This window comes from Squalius cephalus (assembly GCF_949319135.1).
Source record: "Squalius cephalus genome assembly, chromosome: 5".
Taxonomy (NCBI): domain Eukaryota; kingdom Metazoa; phylum Chordata; class Actinopteri; order Cypriniformes; family Leuciscidae; genus Squalius; species Squalius cephalus.
In genome coordinates, this window is record NC_137126.1 from 22,940,433 (window position 1) to 22,961,295 (window position 20,863).

At 35.6% G+C, this 20,863-nt stretch overlaps 2 protein-coding genes across 2 annotated transcripts in view; one reads left to right on the plus strand and one right to left on the minus strand.

Moving 5' to 3' along the window:
- iqgap2 (IQ motif containing GTPase activating protein 2) overlaps window positions 1-20,863 on the minus strand; it is a 58,074-nt gene that overhangs the window by 17,611 nt on the left and 19,600 nt on the right. The window contains exons 3-16 of the mRNA XM_079871963.1: window positions 18,780-18,936; window positions 17,726-17,803; window positions 15,734-15,810; window positions 11,537-11,604; window positions 10,197-10,310; window positions 9,887-10,065; window positions 8,429-8,516; window positions 7,330-7,493; window positions 7,151-7,238; window positions 5,157-5,317; window positions 4,899-5,065; window positions 4,666-4,790; window positions 3,483-3,646; window positions 333-423 (exon numbers count right to left, since the gene is read on the minus strand). Coding sequence (XP_079728089.1) covers window positions 333-423; window positions 3,483-3,646; window positions 4,666-4,790; window positions 4,899-5,065; window positions 5,157-5,317; window positions 7,151-7,238; window positions 7,330-7,493; window positions 8,429-8,516; window positions 9,887-10,065; window positions 10,197-10,310; window positions 11,537-11,604; window positions 15,734-15,810; window positions 17,726-17,803; window positions 18,780-18,936 — 1,721 coding nt within the window. The remainder of the gene's footprint in view (window positions 1-332; window positions 424-3,482; window positions 3,647-4,665; window positions 4,791-4,898; window positions 5,066-5,156; window positions 5,318-7,150; window positions 7,239-7,329; window positions 7,494-8,428; window positions 8,517-9,886; window positions 10,066-10,196; window positions 10,311-11,536; window positions 11,605-15,733; window positions 15,811-17,725; window positions 17,804-18,779; window positions 18,937-20,863) is intronic.
- f2rl2 (coagulation factor II (thrombin) receptor-like 2) lies at window positions 1,430-3,488 on the plus strand. The gene is made up of 2 exons (XM_079871965.1): window positions 1,430-1,575; window positions 2,131-3,488. The coding sequence occupies exons 1-2, from the start codon at window positions 1,479-1,481 to the stop codon at window positions 3,168-3,170; spliced, it is 1,137 nt and encodes a 378-aa protein (XP_079728091.1). The 5' UTR covers window positions 1,430-1,478; the 3' UTR covers window positions 3,171-3,488.

Sequence of the window (20,863 nt, forward strand, 5' to 3'; positions counted from 1 at the left end):
TATGTTGTTAATAAAGTGTTTTTCTGTTAGATTCTCCATAGTCACGCTTCTATTGCAGCCAAACGTGACAATTTTATTTTTAATTTTATATAGATTATTATTAATAGCTTATATATAAAATATATATTATATACGTTATAAAATATATTGTGCTTTGTAAGTATAACATTTCCTTTTAAGCGTCAAACCCAATTTGAAAGGTTATATGCCATTATGTGAATCATATATAATACTATACATCCTTCACAGGGATGTGCAAAGGATATTAACAGAATTAACATAGAAGTTAATCATACATCTTTCATGCAACTTATATTTGGGTAAAAACTTACATTTGAGTGCATCCTCCTGGTCCTGGTTGGCAGTGTGTACGGCCTCCTGGATCTGGTCCAGCCACAGCACAGCAGACTCATCTCCGGAGCTCTATTACAGCGCAACACACAGTCAGCGCAGGCTCAATACAATACATGTGTATACAATACAATACACAGGCTCAATACAAGACATGTGTACTGCTCACACACTGTCACAGTGCAAACCAAATCATCTGCTACTACACACCAATGTATTCTGAATGTGAACAACTATAGTAAATCAAGTATTAGAGGCTGTATTATACATTCTGTGCAAATATCACTGTTAAACAGGAAGTGTCTCTTTGGTAAATATCTTGTTTATGCAGGTGTTTTCACAGCAGTCATATAATATTATAGCATCTCAGTGCATGATGTCAAATGTTAAGAGCAAAGTTAACCCAAACGTTTCCATAATATATTTTGGAATTTTGAAAACACAGTGAACTGTATGATAACTGGCCTAAAGTGTCATCAAATAGTTCATATGTTGTTTGGTAAATAGTGTGGCCAGATTGCAAAGTCACTTTTACACATTTTTAACAGAATAAAAAGAAAAAGGTAAGAACCTGCAGCCTGATGATATCGACTGCTGTGAAAAACTAAAGATTTATCATTCTACCTATCATTTGCTGACACTGAGATCCTGAAAAACAAAACAAAAAAGTACTGTTTCCTTTATTTGAAGGGATAAGACCTGAATGAAGAAAGAAAGAAAGAAAGAAAGAAAGAAAGAAAGAAAGAAAGAAAGAAAGAAAGAAAGAAAGAAAGAAAGAAAGAAAGAAAGAAAGAAAGAAAGAAAGAAATCCATTAAAGAACTTACTCAAGTGGTCAGAACACCAAAACATCATAAAAACATTCCTGTATGTTATTTAGGAACTATTTGTGGACAGATATTTGTAAATAGTTTAGTCCACGAATTGGAACCATTTGGGGGAAATGGTCACATCATATAGCATGTCCTGACATGCCTGAGAAATGAGCACTGAGCAATTCTGAATCCAAATTCCCTAAACCCTTACAGGAAACCGTCACGCCCTTTGACGCAGACGTCTAGCTTTGTGGTTATCTCATACAGATTACTGATTCTCAGAACAGAAACTTGTAGGTCATGTTTAGTTGTTCATGTTTAAAATTCACTGGAAAAACATTTCAAGCATGTGGAGAGTATTTGTGCTGCTGCTATTACCATTAATGTTTGAGGATTCACTTCAAGATTCAGGTAAGACCACTTTTCTCTAACAGTTAAAGATAGTTAGAGATCAACAGCAGATTGCTATTGAACATGGAGATATTAGACTGTAGCAGTCTATGATGAAAACTAAGTAGATCTAGAGAATTTTCAATCATCTAAAACAAATAATTCTCAAAATACAATGTGCCGCAATTATAACAACAAAGGTGACGAGTTTGTGAGAATTTTGTTTAAAGCATATCGGCCATAGTTATATTTAATGTCAAATACAGTCTGTTCAATTGATAAGACTTAATGATTTATAGTCACGTCAAATTTCCACAACCAATGTTTTCCAGATTATTCCAGCTAAAACAATTACTAAAATATGTATTTAGAATTGAATGTGCAATGCTATTATTATTACAGTTAAAAATAATGACTTGAAGCCATGTCTGCTCATCTAATATTTTGCTGAATTACATTCAATTCAGTTTAAATGTAACTACATATTTCAGTATCAAGCTGTGTGAAGCTATATAGAGAATAAAGAATACACTTAATTTAAGTATTTTAACATTGTGTTTTCTAACATTTTTTCAGCATCAATATATTCCAGCATCAATATGCCAAAACAGTCAATTCAGCCAAAAACATTTTCTGGAACAATAGTGTTCAATATTTCCCTGTTCTCCAACACATCTATCCAGCAGCCTGTGATAAACGCCTCTGACGAAGTCATCAAGTACACCACTGGAATAGTCAGCACTAGGATCATTCCATCCGCGTACATGCTAACCATCCTCATCGGGATCCCCTCTAACGTCTTTGTGTTGGCTTGCCTCAGTGGAAGAAAGAATCTTTCCATTGGTATCCTATATTTTAGCCTAGCAGTTTCAGACCTACTCCTGCTACTTTCTCTCACACTCAGAATCCACTATCACTTCAATAACAACAACTGGATCTTTGGAGAGCTGGCCTGCAAGGTGGTGACTGCCTGCTTTTATGGTAACACCTACTGCTCGATCCATGCCCACATGTGTATTAGTGTGATGCGCTACCTTGCGGTGGTCCACCCGTTCCTCTACAGGACAATGTTGAAAAGGTACTGTGCGATCTGGGCGAGCTTAACCATTTGGGTGGTTTTTGCTATTGCGATGGCACCAGAGTTTCTGGTGCAGCAAAGCTACCATGTTTTCAGGCAAGAGTCGGTGACTTGTCATGATATCCAGCCCTATATGGAAGCGTCCTACAAACCTTTGATTCCATACAGATTGAGTCTGATCTGCCTGGGGTTCATCCTTCCATCGCTGGTCATAGCATTTGTTTACGGATCCATCATCTACCACCTAAATTGTTCCAGTCTTGACTGGAAACACTACATGAAGGCCAGCACGTTAGTGTTTGGGATCTTTTTAGTGTGTTTTACTCCATGTAGTGCACTTCTTTTTGCACACTATGTGAAGTTGTCCACTGAGAAGCATTATGACCTGTATTATTACTACAGAGCAGCCGTGTGTCTGTGTTCTTTCCACAGCTGTCTGGACCCTTTCCTCTCTTATCTGCTCACAAAGACTTCAACTTCCCAAGTCAAATTTAGATCCTTTAGCTCTAGACCTTTGAAAGCTCTGTCCACTGTCTAAGGCCTTTTAAATAGCAGGATGTTTTATGTTGCGGACCCTGCAAGGGTGGGCTTCCTTATCTAAAATGGCTTAACAGTGGATTGAGGATGTTATGGTTGGACTTCCTACTTTGTACTATAGTAGAGGCTCATTACTTTGTACAGAAATTAAAGAAGTTGGACACACAGAAGTCAAGCTGAATACAAAGTATTTGAGACCATGAAAGAAGTGTTTAAGTAATTTGAATAAGAGAAGAATAATTCAAGAGTAATTCAAATAAGAGATGTAACCTCTTAGACATTTCATTGGTTCAGTGCTGTTATTCTATTTCACCTTGCAGATGAGGTCTTTGGTGGTCAGCAGTAGATCATGATAGTGTTTGGCGGTGGCTGGATTGACTCCCTGTAGTTTAGCTGTAGGGAGTAGGAGGGCGGCGAGTGTCTTCTCTGGATCTCCAGAATTTAGAGCTTCGTTGATCTCAGCGATAGCAATGACTCCTACACACAGAACATGGGAATTTTATGCGATCAACAACTCGTGATGCAATGGAAGAGTCATTGATATGTGTACATTTCCATTTAGAAATTGACAAAAATGTCTTAAATTCATTATGTTTATACAATAACAAATATGTTGTTTTAAGATATTTAACTTGTATATATTCCACCTTTATATAAGTCCACCTGTTTATTTGTGAGATTCATTAAATGTTCAATAAAACTGTTCTGTGTGATTCATACAGACTGGATCAATTGTTCTTAATTCATACACACACACCCACACAACCACATAGCGACACCAGCTTATCAGAACATTATGGAGTCATTTTCTCAAAAAAGACATTCTTTGTATGTTTTAATAACCTTCAAGGTTCAATGTATTTGAAAGACCACCTATGAGTTAAACACATCATTAATGAGTTTAAGGCCTTTTGCTACACCTTATTTTGATATTATATTATATTTTATTATATTATTCAGCTCATTTGAAAGAAATAATGTAAAGAAATAGAGCAAAAAGCTATATTTATAAGAAAATATATTAATGTCCTTCTTTTTTTTTTAGAAGAGTGAAATGCACTAAAATTGTATACACTACATTTTGAAAAGAAAAAGCTATTTAAATACCTCCCTTTCAAACTTCGGTAAGCTTTTTAAAATGTCTCTTATGCTCATCAAGGCTGTATTTATTTAATCAAATCCTGATTTGGTGCTCAAGAAACATTTATAATTATCAATATTGAAAATGTTGTGCTGCTTAATATTTTTTTTGTGGAAAATGTGATACATTTATTCAGGATTCTTAGATGAAAAGAAAGTTCAATAGAACAGTATGATCTTTTGTAGCATTATATGAATATCTTTACTGTCACTTTGAGCAATTTAATGCATCTTTGCTGAATAAAAGTATTAATTAATTTAAAAAAATAAAAGTTTATAGAAAGAAAGTTTAGTTAAAAATAACTAACTATATATATATAGAGTTTAGTTTATAATTTATTTGAAAGTTTGCTTACTCTCATGTTCCTCGTGCACCTGGATATTGACAGTGTCGATGCACTTCTGAACATCATTCCAGGTGAGGAACTCTTGACCCTGGGCGAGGGACTCTGCTCTAAGACGGAGCAGTGTGTCTGCATATCTAACAAAGCAAAACAACCACATGATCAAGTCAATTATTAAATTGTTTCTCAGAGTGGCATAGTATTCTTGGCATCTCTCTCTTTTTCAATCAGTAGTGTCACTGTACCTCTGTAAATTGTCAGCATCCAGACCACTGAAGCCCAGTGGAGAGTCACTGAGCTGCTCAATGATGGCCACTGAGTCTTTGGTGTCCAGAACCTCATTTAACACAGACACAGCAGACAGCATCTCCACAGCTACACACAGCTCCTCATGAGTAAGACCGGCCTTGTTCTGAGATGATAGAAAATTTAAACTTGTTTTGTAAGGAAGGACAAGAAAGAGCTTAACATTGGAGGGTGGGATAGAGAGAAAGAGAGCTGACCTGAGAGCCGAGCTGCAGGCTGAAGAGCTCGGCCTGGTACAGGCTGGCAGCAGTGTGGTAGACGATGGGTAACTGGGCCTCTGGGTTCAGGAGCTCCTCCACGGTCTCTTCTGGAACACCTCGACGAATAGCTGCATTGATCGCAATAATCGCCTCCTGCTCTGTGTCCATCAAGAGCACAATAAGCAGTAGTATCAGAAAAACACAAGAACAATCATATGAATAGAAAAACAAAGTATATGCTGGTAACAAATCAGTAATCAGCTGCTTTTTTACACATACATATACATATATATTTTTACATTTAGATTACCTCAGTCAGCCATCATCTGATGCTCACTTAAAGATAATATTTTAAAACACTAATCATTTAATAACACTGTTAAATGTTATCTTTAGCAGATCTCAAAATGAATTTTTCACATTGCACATTATCATTTTAAATATTTAATTTAAAGGGGACATATCATGCTAAACCCACTTTTTTAGCCCTTAAATGCATTTTGTTGTATATTTGGAGTGTTTAGAAGTACAGAAAAGTTGAAATTATTCTCTTCAGGTGCTTCGTTGATATCTTTATATTCTGTTTTGGCCTTATTTTTCAACCTGTTCCGATTTTTCTGTTATCTATGACGTTTTGTGAACTATTACGTCACAGTATTTGCAGCGGAACTGCCAAATAAGGACATTGACTTCCAGCCCAACACTTCGAGCAATCCGCCATTTTTATTTCTCGCTGCAATTTTGTAGTCCAAGCTAAAAGATGCAGAAGTTACGAGAGGGTAAGTTAAAATGTTGTTGGATGTAGTAACCCACACGCTTCATTACACCGTCTAATGTAGATGAACTGCCGCGCTTGTGACAGGGCATGTTTAACTGAAAGAACGAGCAGAGAGAGAGAGAGACCCGGTCACGCGCACGCACTCTCTCTCTCTTCGGAGCCAGGCGAAAATGTAAACAAGACACCATCTCCAAACTAGACGCTGTCTCCCTCGCACATATTAATCAAAATAAATCGACACGGTGGTAAAAGGTCGGAAGACCAAAGTTTCATGTGTAAATACAGTAACACACCATTGCGATACATCCATATGAAGACGTTGTTCTGCAGGTTCGTCGTCTTCATTTTCATCTCGCTCCGACTCCGACTCTGGCTCGAACATGTAAGGCTGGCTGGACAAGTCTTCCGTTGTTGACATTTTGTTAATAACGTGTGAATAAAAAGTTTCTGTGCCGCTAGATAATCGTATCTCTGCTATCAAACTACAAAAATGGCCGAACGGGGTGGAGTTGAACCGAGTGTCACCTCTGCATCCTGGAGAGGGGGCGGGGTATGAAGTGTCTCAATTGTATTTAAAGAGACCGCACTAAAACGAGTTGCTCTCAGACGCACATCAGAAAAGGGGTAGAAAAGGGGCCTGTGGAGCTATAATAATGAGGAATTCAGACCCAAGCATTGCAGTTCCGCTTTATATAGACTACAAATGTATGATTTATATGTAAAAAGGAACGATTTAAAAGCATGATATGTCTCCTTTAATAAATTCACTTGTATCAATTGAATTTCAGTTTTTAGCGTTTAAGCAAAAAATTGATATAAATTATTTGTTTTTATTTATTCAATTACTTATTTATTTTGATAGTATAGCTGGAGAGAGGACAGGAAGCGAAGTGGGAGAGACAGAGAAAGGACCACGAGCTGGCACTCGAACTCGGGTTGCCCGAAGCGCAACTGCACTACATGTCGGCATGCTGCCCATGAGGCTATTGGCTCAGAATTATTTGTTCTATGGCACTCAAAATGAATGAACTCAAAACTATATGTTGATCCATTAAGAAAGCCATTCACGTTATTGTTAATTTAACTTTTATTGTAACACCATCTAAACCAACAATGGTGACATAGAGAGCTTAATAATCTACAGAGGATCTACACTACACTCAAGTCTATACGTTATCAGCCAGTCAAGGGCAAATGTATGTGTGCAACATACTTCGTTTCTCGGCCTCTGCAAACTCATTACAGGAAGTGATGACCCTCTGAATCTCTTCTCTCTCCAGCTGAGCACCCGCACCAGCATCCTACATACAGATGTCATAAACATGCTCATCAAATTAATTTGACCCAAAATCAAGAGTAATTTCAACTGATATAGATAATCTGCTTCAGTACCTTAACTTTATGCTTCCTGTAGGACGTGAAGTGCTCCAGGTAAAAGCAGGAGTTGTCATCAAGGACTCCTACAAGACCAAGTGCAGGCAACCGAAGGCTGGCCAGTAGGGCTTTCTGATCCTCAGCATCAAGAGCCTGGCTTACTTGCTGAATAGCTGCTGATGCTAGAGAGAGAAAATCATTATTACTGTACATAACATTTACATTACATTATATTCACTTCAGAGAATCTCAAGAATATTTTCAAAGCAGCCTACTATGCCATACAGTAAAAATTCATTGCTATATTTCCATGGATGAAAATATCCCCTAAATTTGAAATCATGAGAAGCAAACAATAAAAAGCTACAGAATGAGCAATATACTGTATCATGAGTCCAAAGTGGTCTGAGGCTACTAATAAAGAGTGTTGTTATTGTTAACTTAAACTAAAACGTTTAAAAATGTTTTTGGTAATTGAAAGCTGAAATAAAATAAATTATAAAAATTAGATGAAAAACGTAAAAAATTTAAACTTAATGAGAAACATTGCCTTGGCAACAAACCAAAACAAATACATTTAAGTTGAAGAACTAAAAATACACACACACACACACACACACACACACACACACACACACACACACACACACACACACATATATATATAATTTGTATTTTAGTTTTAGTATTTTTAGTTCTTCAACTTACATTTATTATATGTATAAAAAGGAAAAAAGCATATAACAGAATTACAAAACCTAAAATTTAAATAAAAAACAAAAATAGAAAAATAAAAGCTAGTTTAAAATAACAAATAATTGTATATAAATAATACTAAAATAACACTGCTAATGAAAATGCAATTTTTATATTGCAAATCATACTGTTAGCATAACAATTTGAATGAAACGCTGCAGACAAATAGTGTTGAATTTGAAATATTTCACCTAGATTTTAAGACATAACTTTGCATTGTTTTATTATTTTTTTGCAATTTAAAAACTAAACTAAAATATTTATTTCCAGTATTAATCTTCACAACAACAACAACAAAAACAATAAACATTATTTTATATGTGGTCTCAGCCCACTTTCCTGATTAATGTCCCACACTTACTGTTCACGAGGTCTACACTGCTCTGGATCTCTTGCTGGGTCAGTAATTCTTCATACACATCTCTCTCTTCAGTTGCAACAGACGAGCGCTAAACACACATACAATATGTCACAACAAGACTTTTTTTAAAAGAGATTAAAAAAACAAAAACAAAAATAAAAACAGGATAATCAGGGGCCTTGTGCCCTTGAGCAAAGATTTTAACAGCAGTTTGAAAATTAAATGAAAAAAAATAAAAAGCCTAATACAACATTTACCCACTTAGATGTGGACACACAACAAAATGACTATTCAATTAAGTCACCATCAGGGGATCAGGTGATACTGGAGTCAGCAGAGTGTGTGAGGAGTGTTAGAAGACATCAGCATTTAACAAGCGAGGCTGATTCTCTGTTATTTTTTAATCAGAATCCTGCTGATTTTGCAACTAAAGGAATGCTAGAGCTTGTTTGAAAGGAGGTTGCAAAAAGAAACACAAACCAATTTGCTTTGCATGTAAAAATCAGATATTTGCATACACGTGTCTAAAGTTTTCTGTAAATTATGAATAGTCCTCCTTGTAAATTATTGCTTAATCTTTAAGTTAAAAAGATTCTGATATTTACTTGTGTGCACAGTTTTTACTGTTTGCCTTTGTATGACTAAGGTTTTGTTTATACAACACATAATTCCAAAAATCCTATTTAAACCAGGTTTTAATTCATACAAATGTGGTTTGCACTGGGTTTGTAAAACATTAGTCCTGACATGCAGATGTAAAAACATTATCATTCTTGCTGCCTATTATCCAGTTAAAGGTTGAGGAATAGTAACTCACTACTGAAAGATCTGTCTAAAACTGTCCTAAAATCACTTTACCAATAGCATGTTAAACTATAGACTATATGCAAGAAAACTATTTTATCTAAAATGTAAAAAATTGATGGGAGTTTTTGACGGGAAAGTTTGGGATTAATATTTTTTTTTAAACAAAATCAATACTTTTATTCGGCAAGCATGCATTACATTGATTTCATTGTTACATTAAATTTCTAATAAAGACTGTTCTTTTTAATTTTTTATTTCATGAATTCATCAAAGAATCATAAACAAAATCATTGTTTCCACAAAACTATTAAGCAGCACAACTTTTTTCAACATTGTTAATAATAATAACAGTTTCTTGAGCAGCAAATCATCATATTAGAATGATTTCTGAAGGATCATGTGACACTGAAGACTGGAGTAATGATGCTGAAAATTCAGCTTTGCCATCACAGGAATAAATTACATTTTAAAATATAATATAAAATAACAGTTATTTTAACTTGCAATAATATTTCACAATATTACAGTTTTTACTGTATTTTGATCAAATAAATGCAGCCTTGGTGAGCATAAGAAATCATTAAAAATATGACTGACACCAAACTTTTGAACTGAAGTGTGTTTTTAAATTTATATGAATATCTAGTTTACCCGTCCCGAGGCCTGGTCCTCTTTCCTCCTCTTGGCGTTGCTGAGTGTGTCCTGGTAGGCCTGGGCCAGTGGTTTCTTTGTGTTTCTCAGTAAGGCGTTAGGGTTCTGCAGAGCCGCCATTGTGTTCTCAGCGTGCCCTTTGTCTATGGCCTCATTAATGGCAAAGACAGCAGCGTGTACTGCAGATATAAATCAAAAAGAGGACACAAAAACATGCGATCATGAGAATGAGGATAATAGGTATGCAATTTAAACAGATGTATACTTACACAAACATATAACTAGATAAAAAACAGATGAAGTCACTCACATGCAGCTTCATCTACTGAAAGTTCATTGGCCAGGATGCCACCGATCTTGCTGAAGGTGGGCATCTGGATCCCATATTTCTCCAGTTCTTTCCTCATGTTACTGATCTCTTCCTCTGTGGAATGAGAATATGAAATGTCATCATTTAGGTTACGTATCTTACATATATCTTTTAATTCTAGCCTATTTACTATCACTGACACATTACTAATCTGTGGCATTTTATACATGCATATTCACAGGACCTGCACCTGTAACGCGTTTGAAAAACAACAATGGCTGTCTTGCCAACATACAGGTCGACACAAATCAAGGTCCTTGTTACTTTAAATCATTCCACAATAAGTGTGTCAACATCAAACCATTACAGCAAAAACAACAAGCTATAATCTTAAATGTATTTTCATCTCCATCATTAATTCATTACAGACCACATTATTATGACTTGAACTCAATTTCCTGATGAGGTGTCATTATAGCTATTAACAAAACACAATGAATGAGATGAAGAGTTACACTCTGAACCGAGCTAAAGTGGTAATTACCTGTCATAACATTCCCTTCATTAATCAAACGCAGTCAGCCACGTTTCTGCAGAGCATTCGCTATCATTGAAACCTGAGGCACTTTTCTGCCTTGTCCTGTAAACTGAGCTGACAGAGGATCTACTCTTCAGTTATGGATATAATTGTGTGGCTGTGCTTTGAACTCTGTTATTGTAAGGGAACACCACTACAGTATATGCTTCAAAACTCAAATGTAAGATTGCAGGAAACCACATATTTTCGATTGAGGTAGTTTAAGTATTATCCTTTGAAAAACCCATATTTGTTTATAGTTAGAATAACAATGGCAACTATAGTATGTATAATTAAGGTTGCACGATCATCGTACTGTGGTTCCAGCCCTGTACTGTAGAAGAAAAAAAAAAAGGTTCAATGGGGTTCTATATAGAACCCTAGGGTTCTTGATTTTAAAGAACTATTTAAGGGAAAATGGTTCTATATAAGGAGAAATGTCTTAAATGATTGCATAATACTTTCATGTTTAACAAGTTGTTTCAGTTGTTTCTAGTGATAAAGTGTGTTTACAAGCGGTTTAATTCATAAAGTTAAATTAAAAAATGAATTGAAACTAAATTAATTAATTAAACTAAATCCATAAAATGATCCCATGATGGGAATCCCAAAAAGGTTCTATGTATGAGGCATCTGAAACCTTTTAAGGTTCAAAATAGAACCTTTTCTTCTAAAAGTGTGGTTAGCTGAGGTAGAAAATAAAAAATGTATTGGCATTTTCTGGTAAAAATGGCATTAATCTATGAGAATGACTGTGGTTTACCTGTGAAGTCAACTTTCCCCAACAGGTCCTGGATCTGAGGGGCAATTCCCAATTTGTAGAGGTACAAGCTGCACAAAGAAGAACAAACAAATACCCAAACAAATAAATGCACTATATATAGCGAGGGAATGAGAGAAAATCAGAGATAGAACAGCAATTTCTGCATGAGAGCAGGGTTAAGGATTACACAATGAATTTGGAAGTCAAAATTAAAGTCAGTTTATTTCCATTTCTCTCCAAAATGGTAGAAGAAAAAGACAATTAGAAATATTTAAAATCTTTCTACTGCTTTGAGTAAGAAACATATCTCAGCTTTTAGCCAGGGTGAAACCATCATTAACGACTAAGCAGCTAGACTTTTTTTAAGCGTTGGAGTACAGCTACACGTTCACTGGCTGTTGCAGAGACACAACTTCAATTCTCTTGGTTTTACTGTAATATGAGGGAGCAACATCTCTAACTGAACTACTAAGTCAGGAAAGAAAAGTTCTCGCAACTAAATTTAAAATGCAGGATTAAATCCCATAGTTGAAAATTAAGTTAAAATTGTTTATTAAAAAAAAAAAAAAAATTATTCCAAACAAACTTCTATCCTTGGATGTATGCCCATACAACCATGCATTATAGCAAAGTAAATAGGTTGATCAACTTTTAAAAATGAGGAGAAATCAACATTGACATTTTCTTAATCCTTGAGTGCCTTGGCCATATATGTTTCTGAACCAATTGAACTATCCCTTATCCAAAGAGCACTGAGATATGAAGATTTTTACCCCAGTAGCACTCTTTGCATTTCTTGAATTCCCATACGTTTTGTTGTTGATGTCAAAGGTCATGTGTACAATTAAACTTGATATTTTGAAGAAAATGATTATGTTACTTGGTAAAAGCAGCGAAATTAGAACAAAAATATGCAAGAAAACAAAAATAATTACATATAGGTTCACACACAATGTGGAAAAACATGGTTTGTCCAAACCGCATCTTGAATTATTGTAATTAATATATAAAAAAGAAAGAGGTTAAAGCAAGCAAGTTTTCAGTTTGATACTGTGTTGTGCCCTGAAGCCAAAACCAGTTGGGAAAACACTGTTTTAAATATTTCACTAGCTTTCTCTGCAATACCGTCCATTACAAATCAAAAGTGTAGCTACAATTCTCTTCCACTAGATGGCAGTATACAGTTGTGTTAAGTCTGACACTATGCTAATTCTGGAACAGGAAAATAGCCTGCAGTAAGTGTAGAACACATGCTGGAAACTGCATTAAACTTTTATCTATCCACTGACTGAGGACAAATAGAGGAGTAATGAATTATTAAAGGTGGTGTGCAACTGAACGTTTATGCATGAGAGATAAACTTAACGTGCTTTCCTTAACCTTTGACCCCTACATCAATAGCCAGTGAGATAGACACAGTCTGGTATGAATTTTTCCTCCTAACTACAGAAGGGCCAAAGGTTAAGTGGCTTAAGAGATGCAGGCCACTATACCTCATGAGTCACAAGCTTGATTATATTCTTCAGAGCCAACTGATACAAACATTTCCTTTTATGGATATCAAAGTATAAATGCATAATGAAAAAATATTTGATATAAATATATTACATATAAAATAATTGTGGCAAATTATGAAAGGAGCCGTACCTCGAGTGACGGCAGTGAAGGACGAGAGAGGACTAGGCCTGGGACTTTATGTTTTTGTTTTGTTTTAATTTATGTGGCAGTCGTCTGTGAGGGGCTGCCACTTCACTTTCGTTTTGTTGTTTGTTTATTTTTTTGGATTAAAGTTTTGTTAAACGTTCGCCGGTTCCCACCTCCTTCTTCCTTGAACACAAACCTTGTTACAATAATATATAAACATAATTGTATCATATATACTATTATATTAGATATTTTGACCCTAAAATACTGATGATCTAGGGAAAAAAAATGTATACATATGTCAACTATCTAATGCGAAGTATAGGTGATATAATGATGTCTGAGGCATCTCTGGGCACAGTCTCAGTGATGTCTAGTCTTACTGAGCAACTTAACAACAGGGTCAGGAAGGAAGAGTGTGTGCAAGGCAAATGGAGGAAGCCAGGCAACCCACACACAAGACAAGTGAGAGAACGAGAGAGCAGGAAACACTATAAATCATTTACTATAAAAGAAGCCTTCCTGTGGTCATTCATTAGACACATTCCCCTGTGCTCACTAGCTGCCAAATAACTAAAAGTTATGATTTGCATACATTAAGACACCAATGAATTACCTGGCTTTCTATTTAAAATGGCTCACCATGAATGGCTTTCTACGCTTTCAGTCACTCAATGGTTTTCTGATAAATCACTTAGCATAAAATAAAACGTTAACAACTGAATGCTATATGAAATTTTCTGAGAAAATCTAAGTAGTGTTTCCCATGAAAACTCATCTTTACAATTATAGGGTTTTGTGGGTGTTTGTCAGGGTGTTGCTATGTGGTCACTAATGTTCTGAATTGCGGTTTGGCAGATAAGCCCACCCTGTTTGCATGATACAACTCAAGTCCCTCCTTTCATGTACACTAGTTTCAAAAGTCTGTATTTTTTATGATTGTGAAATAATTATCTTATGCTCACCAATGCTCAAAAATACAATAAAAACTGTACAATTGTGAAATATTATAAATTTTTTAATATGTAATTTATTCCTGTGATGGCAAAGCTGTATTTTCAGCATCATTACTTCAGTCTTCAGTGTCACATGATCCTTCAGAAACCATTCTAATATGCTGATTTGGGGTTTAAGAAAAAAATATTATCAATGTTGAAAACAGTTGTGCTGCTTAACATTTTTGTGGAAACCATGATACAAGTAAAATTTACAGGAATCTTTGATAAACAGAAAGTTCAAAAACAGCATTTATTTGAAACAGAATTATTTTGTATCATTATAAGTGTCTTTACTGACACTTTTGATAAATGTAATGTGTACTTGTCGAAAAAAATATATAACTCGTATAAATTAACTTTGGTTAGTGTATAATGAATGAAAAAATAAGCAATGAACAATAGTATATTTATAAATTAGCATTAACCTAAGAGTCGGAAATACCTAAAAGAGAGCAATAACCTTGCATACCTTAAATAGAAACCTTTTGTTACATTATAAATGCATTAACTGCCATTTCTTACAAAAAAAAATCTTACTGACCCCAAACTGTTTAACGGTAATTTAAGTTAATGGTATTTATTTGCCCATTTAATTGTTACCAGATAAAAAATCCTAAGTCGGATTGTTTAGAAAAGTGAAAGCACACTTCTCCTCAGCAATTATTCATATTCATGTGTGTAGAACAAACAGTGTGGAACAAGTTACATGCCAAAGTTCTTTAAAACAAATCTCTATATAATGCCTGAATGACCCACAGAGTGGATTTCTAATCAATATTCCCATGAGCTTTGATTATAAAGGCAGACATTTACAGTAGGACAGACGAAATATTGCTTTCAGATTTTACGTTGCACATTTTCAGTAGTGGCAGACAAACAGGAAACAGAAACCTCTGCTAATCTCTGAGTGTACACTTCCTGCAAGGGAGGGCGGGAATCTGATATCATAACAGTGCAGGATCACACCTCAGAGTTCATACTTCAGAGAATTCAATCCTTGGCAGGCCATAAAAACTTAAATGTGAATTATCCATGAAGCAGATAAAAACATAAAACATTAACTTGACGGATGTGTTTACGTCCTAAAGCACTACTCTCAGGAAGTCAATGATCTGAGGATGCTCAGCACAACAGAAGAGGTGAGAAAATGAGTTTTGTCTCTGAAGCATAGTGACAGGAATTGTCAGGAAACAGTGACAGGAAAAAATGACTTAAGACAGACAGGAAGTTAACCAGCAGGACGGATATTTAGATTCTCTATAGGCACCCCCTAGTCACACCATTACTCCAAAAACGGCTGCTTTTCTCAGTGGTGAGATTGCCATGACAATGGCTGCCAAAAGGAAGCAGCAGTCATACATGCTGATGCTCTACAAACCGGCTGTCATAACTGAGAGATCAAGAGACCATGACCACAAAGTAACCGCCATTTTTATAATTTCAGGTTATGAAACCTGATGAAGCAAGCAAACCTTATTAGTCCACAGCTTGTAAACATTAAAAAGCATGAAAGAACAGAATGAGGAGTAGAGAAACAATAGAAGGTCTATAGTACCTCAGTGCATGAATGCAGTAGATCACCTTGGGCATATTCTTGCGATCATATACATCGGTGGTCTCAGGATAGAATATCTGAAAGAGAAATGGCAAAATATTTTTTTTGAATAAATAATACACTACAAGTACTGTACACTACCGTTCAAAAGTCTGGGGTTGGTAAGATTTTTTTTTAGCTCACCAAAGCTCCATTTATTTGGTATAGTAAAACAGAAATATTGATAATGTTACATTTTAAAATAACTTGTGTGAACACTACTGTTATTTATGTATTGTATTTATACAACAAAACATCATAAAATAGTGTGCATTCATCATGTCATCATGGCCTCCATTATTTTGAAGAACGCATGATTCCAAACATTCTTCAAAATATCTTCTTTTGTGTTCCACAGAATAAAGAAATGCATTCAGGTTTGGAACGACATGAGGGTGAGTAAATAATTACAGAACGTTCATTTTTGGGTGAACTAATCCTTTCTTCTTCTTTTTTTCAAATGAAGGCAAATCATAATGCTACAGCACGAAGACATTATAAAGAATTGTGTGCAGCCAACTTTATTGCAAGAGTTTGGGAAGGGCTTTTTTTTGTCCCAACACAACAATGGCCATGTGCACAAAGCAAGATCCATATAGAAATTATTTAAAGAGTCTGTGAACTGGCCAGCACAAAGTTCAGACTGGAACCCCACTGAACACCTTTGGGTGAACTGAATAGCAACCGTGAATCAGACCCCCAAAAACCCAACAACAATGCCAGACCTCACTTACGCTCGAGTCTGAACGGTAGCAACCTATTACAGCCATGTTCAACATGTTCAAATCTTCCTTGTAGCAGCACAGGGAGGTCAACTCTCAATTAATGCCAATGGTTTTGAAATAAAATGTTCAACAAAGCACTTACACTATAATTTTGCCCATATAGTATATGTAAACATGATGCCTGTTTACTTCTGTGGCTTTGTGTAATGTACTGCACTGAGTTTTTATACTTGGATGAAACTTACTGTTTTCCTGCCCTTGAGTGAAACAGAGGGCCAATGCTAATTTAAGTCAACAAGTCAAACCATGAGTAAATATACAATAATAACCTTATAACAATGGTAACTGTAAACTGTCCAAACTGACAGAGTGGACACACATTGTGTACAGGACACAGTTTTGTATCACAGTTTCAGAGGCATTATGCACATGCCCCCTCAGATTTTTGAGTCAAATGGATTTGAATGCAGCTTCCAAACGACTAAAAAAATAGTTTTTTTTAACATTCGATAATTAACCCTTTGAACAGTACGATCACACCGAAACGTTCAGTGCGTTACATTATCAACTGATGAATTAATTTGTGCATTTTCGTGGTTGGGAGAATCCGTCAAAATTTTACAAAATATAAATTTTTAGCCTTCTGTTAAAATGATTTTTACAGATCGACCGAACTTTTAGGTACCGTGTACGCTAGGTAACAAAGGACACTAGGTTTGAAGGACTTCAAAAACAGACTCTGATTCACAAAATGGGCTGTCAAACACTGAGATAAAGTGCAGTTTGCCTTGCAGTGTCAGTGCTTGTATGCTTCAAATTAGTTTGTTTCTATAAGCTACAGGATACGTGGAAGACTGAATTGATGCAGTACTTACAAGCCTAATGTTCTTAGTATTCTGGAATAGCGACAGAAAATGCATTAATAATGTGTTCTTGCTTAGATAATTCAAAAGTATAATCGGATATGATGATATTGCAGTAATTATTACAGTGAAAGCTTAAGTAAAGCTGTATTATAAATAATAGTAGCTAGTAAATATTTGTATTGGTTTTCCCAATGAAACATAACTTCTCAAAAAATACCAAGGTCACAGTTTGATTCCAACTTGTCGCTCCTTTGAATGCAAGTCGAATAAAATGCACTGTTATCTTCAAAGAGAGAGGACGGCAAAGATATGTGTCAGTGTGTGTGTGTGTATTTCTTTAAAAGCGTGTACTTGTGCCTCACCTTGGGCAAACCAACCGACTCCATGGCTCTGAGCCACTGCACAGTGTTGTCTGTGTGTCTGAAATGTAGTCCTGAGTGCTGGGGAAAAAGTGCAAATAAATATATAAATACAACAGTAACACATTATTGCACATATTGTTTAAACTGAATTATATATAAAGCTTTGTTCCTTCTGTTTTCTATGTGCAACAGAAATGAGGTAATGAGCAACCATTTAAAAGTTTGGGGTCAGTAAGATTTGTTTTCATACTTTTATTCAGCAAGTATGCATTAAAAGTTTCTTGAGCAGTAAAGCAGCATATTATAATGATTTCTGAAGGATCATGTGATACTGATGACTAGGAGTAATGATGCTGAAAATTCAGCTTTGTCATCACAGGAATAAACTGCATTTTTAAATTTATTAAAATAGAAAACACTTGTTTTAAATTGTAATAATATTTCACAAAATGTACTGTTTTTACTGTATTTTTGATCAAATAAATGCAGCCTTGGTGAGCATAAAATAAGTTACAACTTCTTAAAAACTTTGTATGGTATGTACACACAATTCAGTTTAACCAGGTGCTAAATGCTCTAAAATAGTGCCTAACAAAGTGTCATTAGTTTCAGCACAAACATGCCACTTTCATATGCTGTGTCATGTAAATTGAATTCAGCACAACATTTTTGGGTGTGTTTGCATCATTACCTGATTATTTGCATAATTTCTTTGAAAACAATATGTGCAAATAAACAACACTATCAGTGGACACAATTCAATCGGAATCTGCTATTTCTCCTCCCATGGGAATGAGACATTCAGGATGTGAGGATGTCTGTGTTGCATTAAGGAAAAGGCACATCCTGACGAAGCACTGTAACACACTGGCTCCGTTCACACAGACACAGTCACTGTTTGGGTCTGACATCTGTATTTACCAACAGGTGTGACTTACAAAATGTACTTTTTAGGAGTGTCTGTGTGAACTTAGGGTAACATACAGCATTTGTGTGCTAAGCTAAAGAGTTGCTAAAAACAATTTTAAAAAGTGAAACATCAGAAAATCAGTACCTTATAACGAGATTGGTCCCTGTCATAAATCTTCTTCTCTGTCACCAGCTGCGGGGCAAAGAACTTGGCCAGTTTGCCAAGGTAGACACCATTCCTCAAGCCGTTCTCCAGTTCTGTGGTAGGAGGCAGCTGCTCCTCCAGACAGGCCTCCATCCATCTGAACACAAAAGGCTTAATGTTTCAGCTGCTTACTCAAAGACGACATACTGAAACTTAATAGACTGATAGACTAATGGACGTTAAATGTTTTAACTAGCAGGTTTTTCACTACAGTATAAAATCAATACTTTCAAATGACAGTAACATGCTTTATCATGCATTATATACTGAATGTACTTCCAAGACAGAGATTCCTTCTGGGAAAAAAAAGTGTGCTGCTTTAGAAATTACAGGTTAAATCTTTAAATGAATTACAGAAAAAGAAGGGTTAAAGAAAATTAAACGTAGGAACACTATCAATTAATAAACACTTTGCACCATGTAAGGAAAAGTTCAAATGCACCATTATGCCTACGGGCATCAACAATTATTTTTCTCAGCATCATAAAACCTGAATCAATGGTATTTTTAAACTTGTTAAAGAAGCAAAAATGTAGCAATCAGGACATGCTTATATAAATGTATTCACTAGTTCTTCTGTTTAATAGATGACTGAGATCTCACAGAGCTTCCTATCTAACAGCAAAATCAAGTTTGTCTTTCTGATATACTGCACTTTTTAATTATTAATATTAATTTCAGATGTAAAGTCCCTAAAGCACACCCAAATGACAAAATCTCAGTTCCCCCAAAAAGTGAAACCAAACTGTTGGTGTGATATTCTCTAATTTCTTTACAAAACCCAAGGTCTGTAAGGTCTGTAATGCCTGGATAAAGTAATTTGTCAGTATTTCCATTCCTCTCAATGGCAGTTATTTGCCTTGTGTAAAACTCCCTATACGTTTTCTCAGCTTTTTGGGCAAATGTTAAATACTGGCTTTTCTGGCATGAACAGTTAATACGTTACTACAGGTCACACTTACTGTTTTTACTGCATTTTTTATTAAATAAATTAAGCCTTGATGAGCATAAGACGCCTTATCTATGTGTATTTATTTTATCATTTGAATTAAACATTGATTTTTAATGTACAATAACAACTGAAAATCATACAGTTATAATAATTGCATTACTGTATTATGGACTAATTTATTAGCCTGCAGTCTCAATAAGCACGCAGCCACTTCAGTTCAGTTTTCCAGATCACTGAATCACTGAAATTCACCTGGATCATTCAGCACAAGAAACTACATTTCAAACTGGTTGCTAGTCAGTGACCAGATGACACAAGTGACCTTTGACATTTTCAGAGAAAGCTATATTGTCATGGCACCTACATTGGCGTATCTTTTCTCTTCCCAGAGTGGGAATCTGGCGTTGGGCCCTGTAGAGCTGCCCAACAAACTGTCAGCTAAGTGTCCTGCATTCAGCTCACAAACATGGAGCAGAATACATTTAAAGTGCCCCGATCATGCTATATTTAGGTCCCATTTTGAACGAGGGGTCTATTACAATAGGATTACATGCATCCAAGGTCAAAACACACTTTAATTTTCTCATAATGTACATTGCAGCATCACCTCTTTTTTCACAGTGTCTGAAACGGTTTGATAAAGGGTTCGCTCTCTCTAAACCCCTCCTTTCCGAGAGCCTACTCTGCTCTGATTGGTCAGATGGCCCAGCCTGTTGTGATTGGTCTACAGCTTTACTATATCTGAATTTCAGCTACAGAGGCTTCCTTGTACACACATTGATACGGACAGTAACTATCGCGTCGGTTTTACAGTATCAATTCAAGCCTGAGTCATTGTCCTTTGGAAGTGCGTGCAAAGTGTATTTGCTTTTGCAGAGCAGAAAGCTTCTTGCCATGTCGACAACACAAAACAACCTCTTCCAGGCCTCAGTTACAACTACAGAGTTTGTGTGCGATTCAAAGTAGACGATGTTCGCGGGAAGCTGCAAATTTGTTTCAATTCTACATTGAATTACTGACGACTCGTTTTAGGCAGTTCAGAATCGGTTCTTTCTAGACATAACTCCATTTA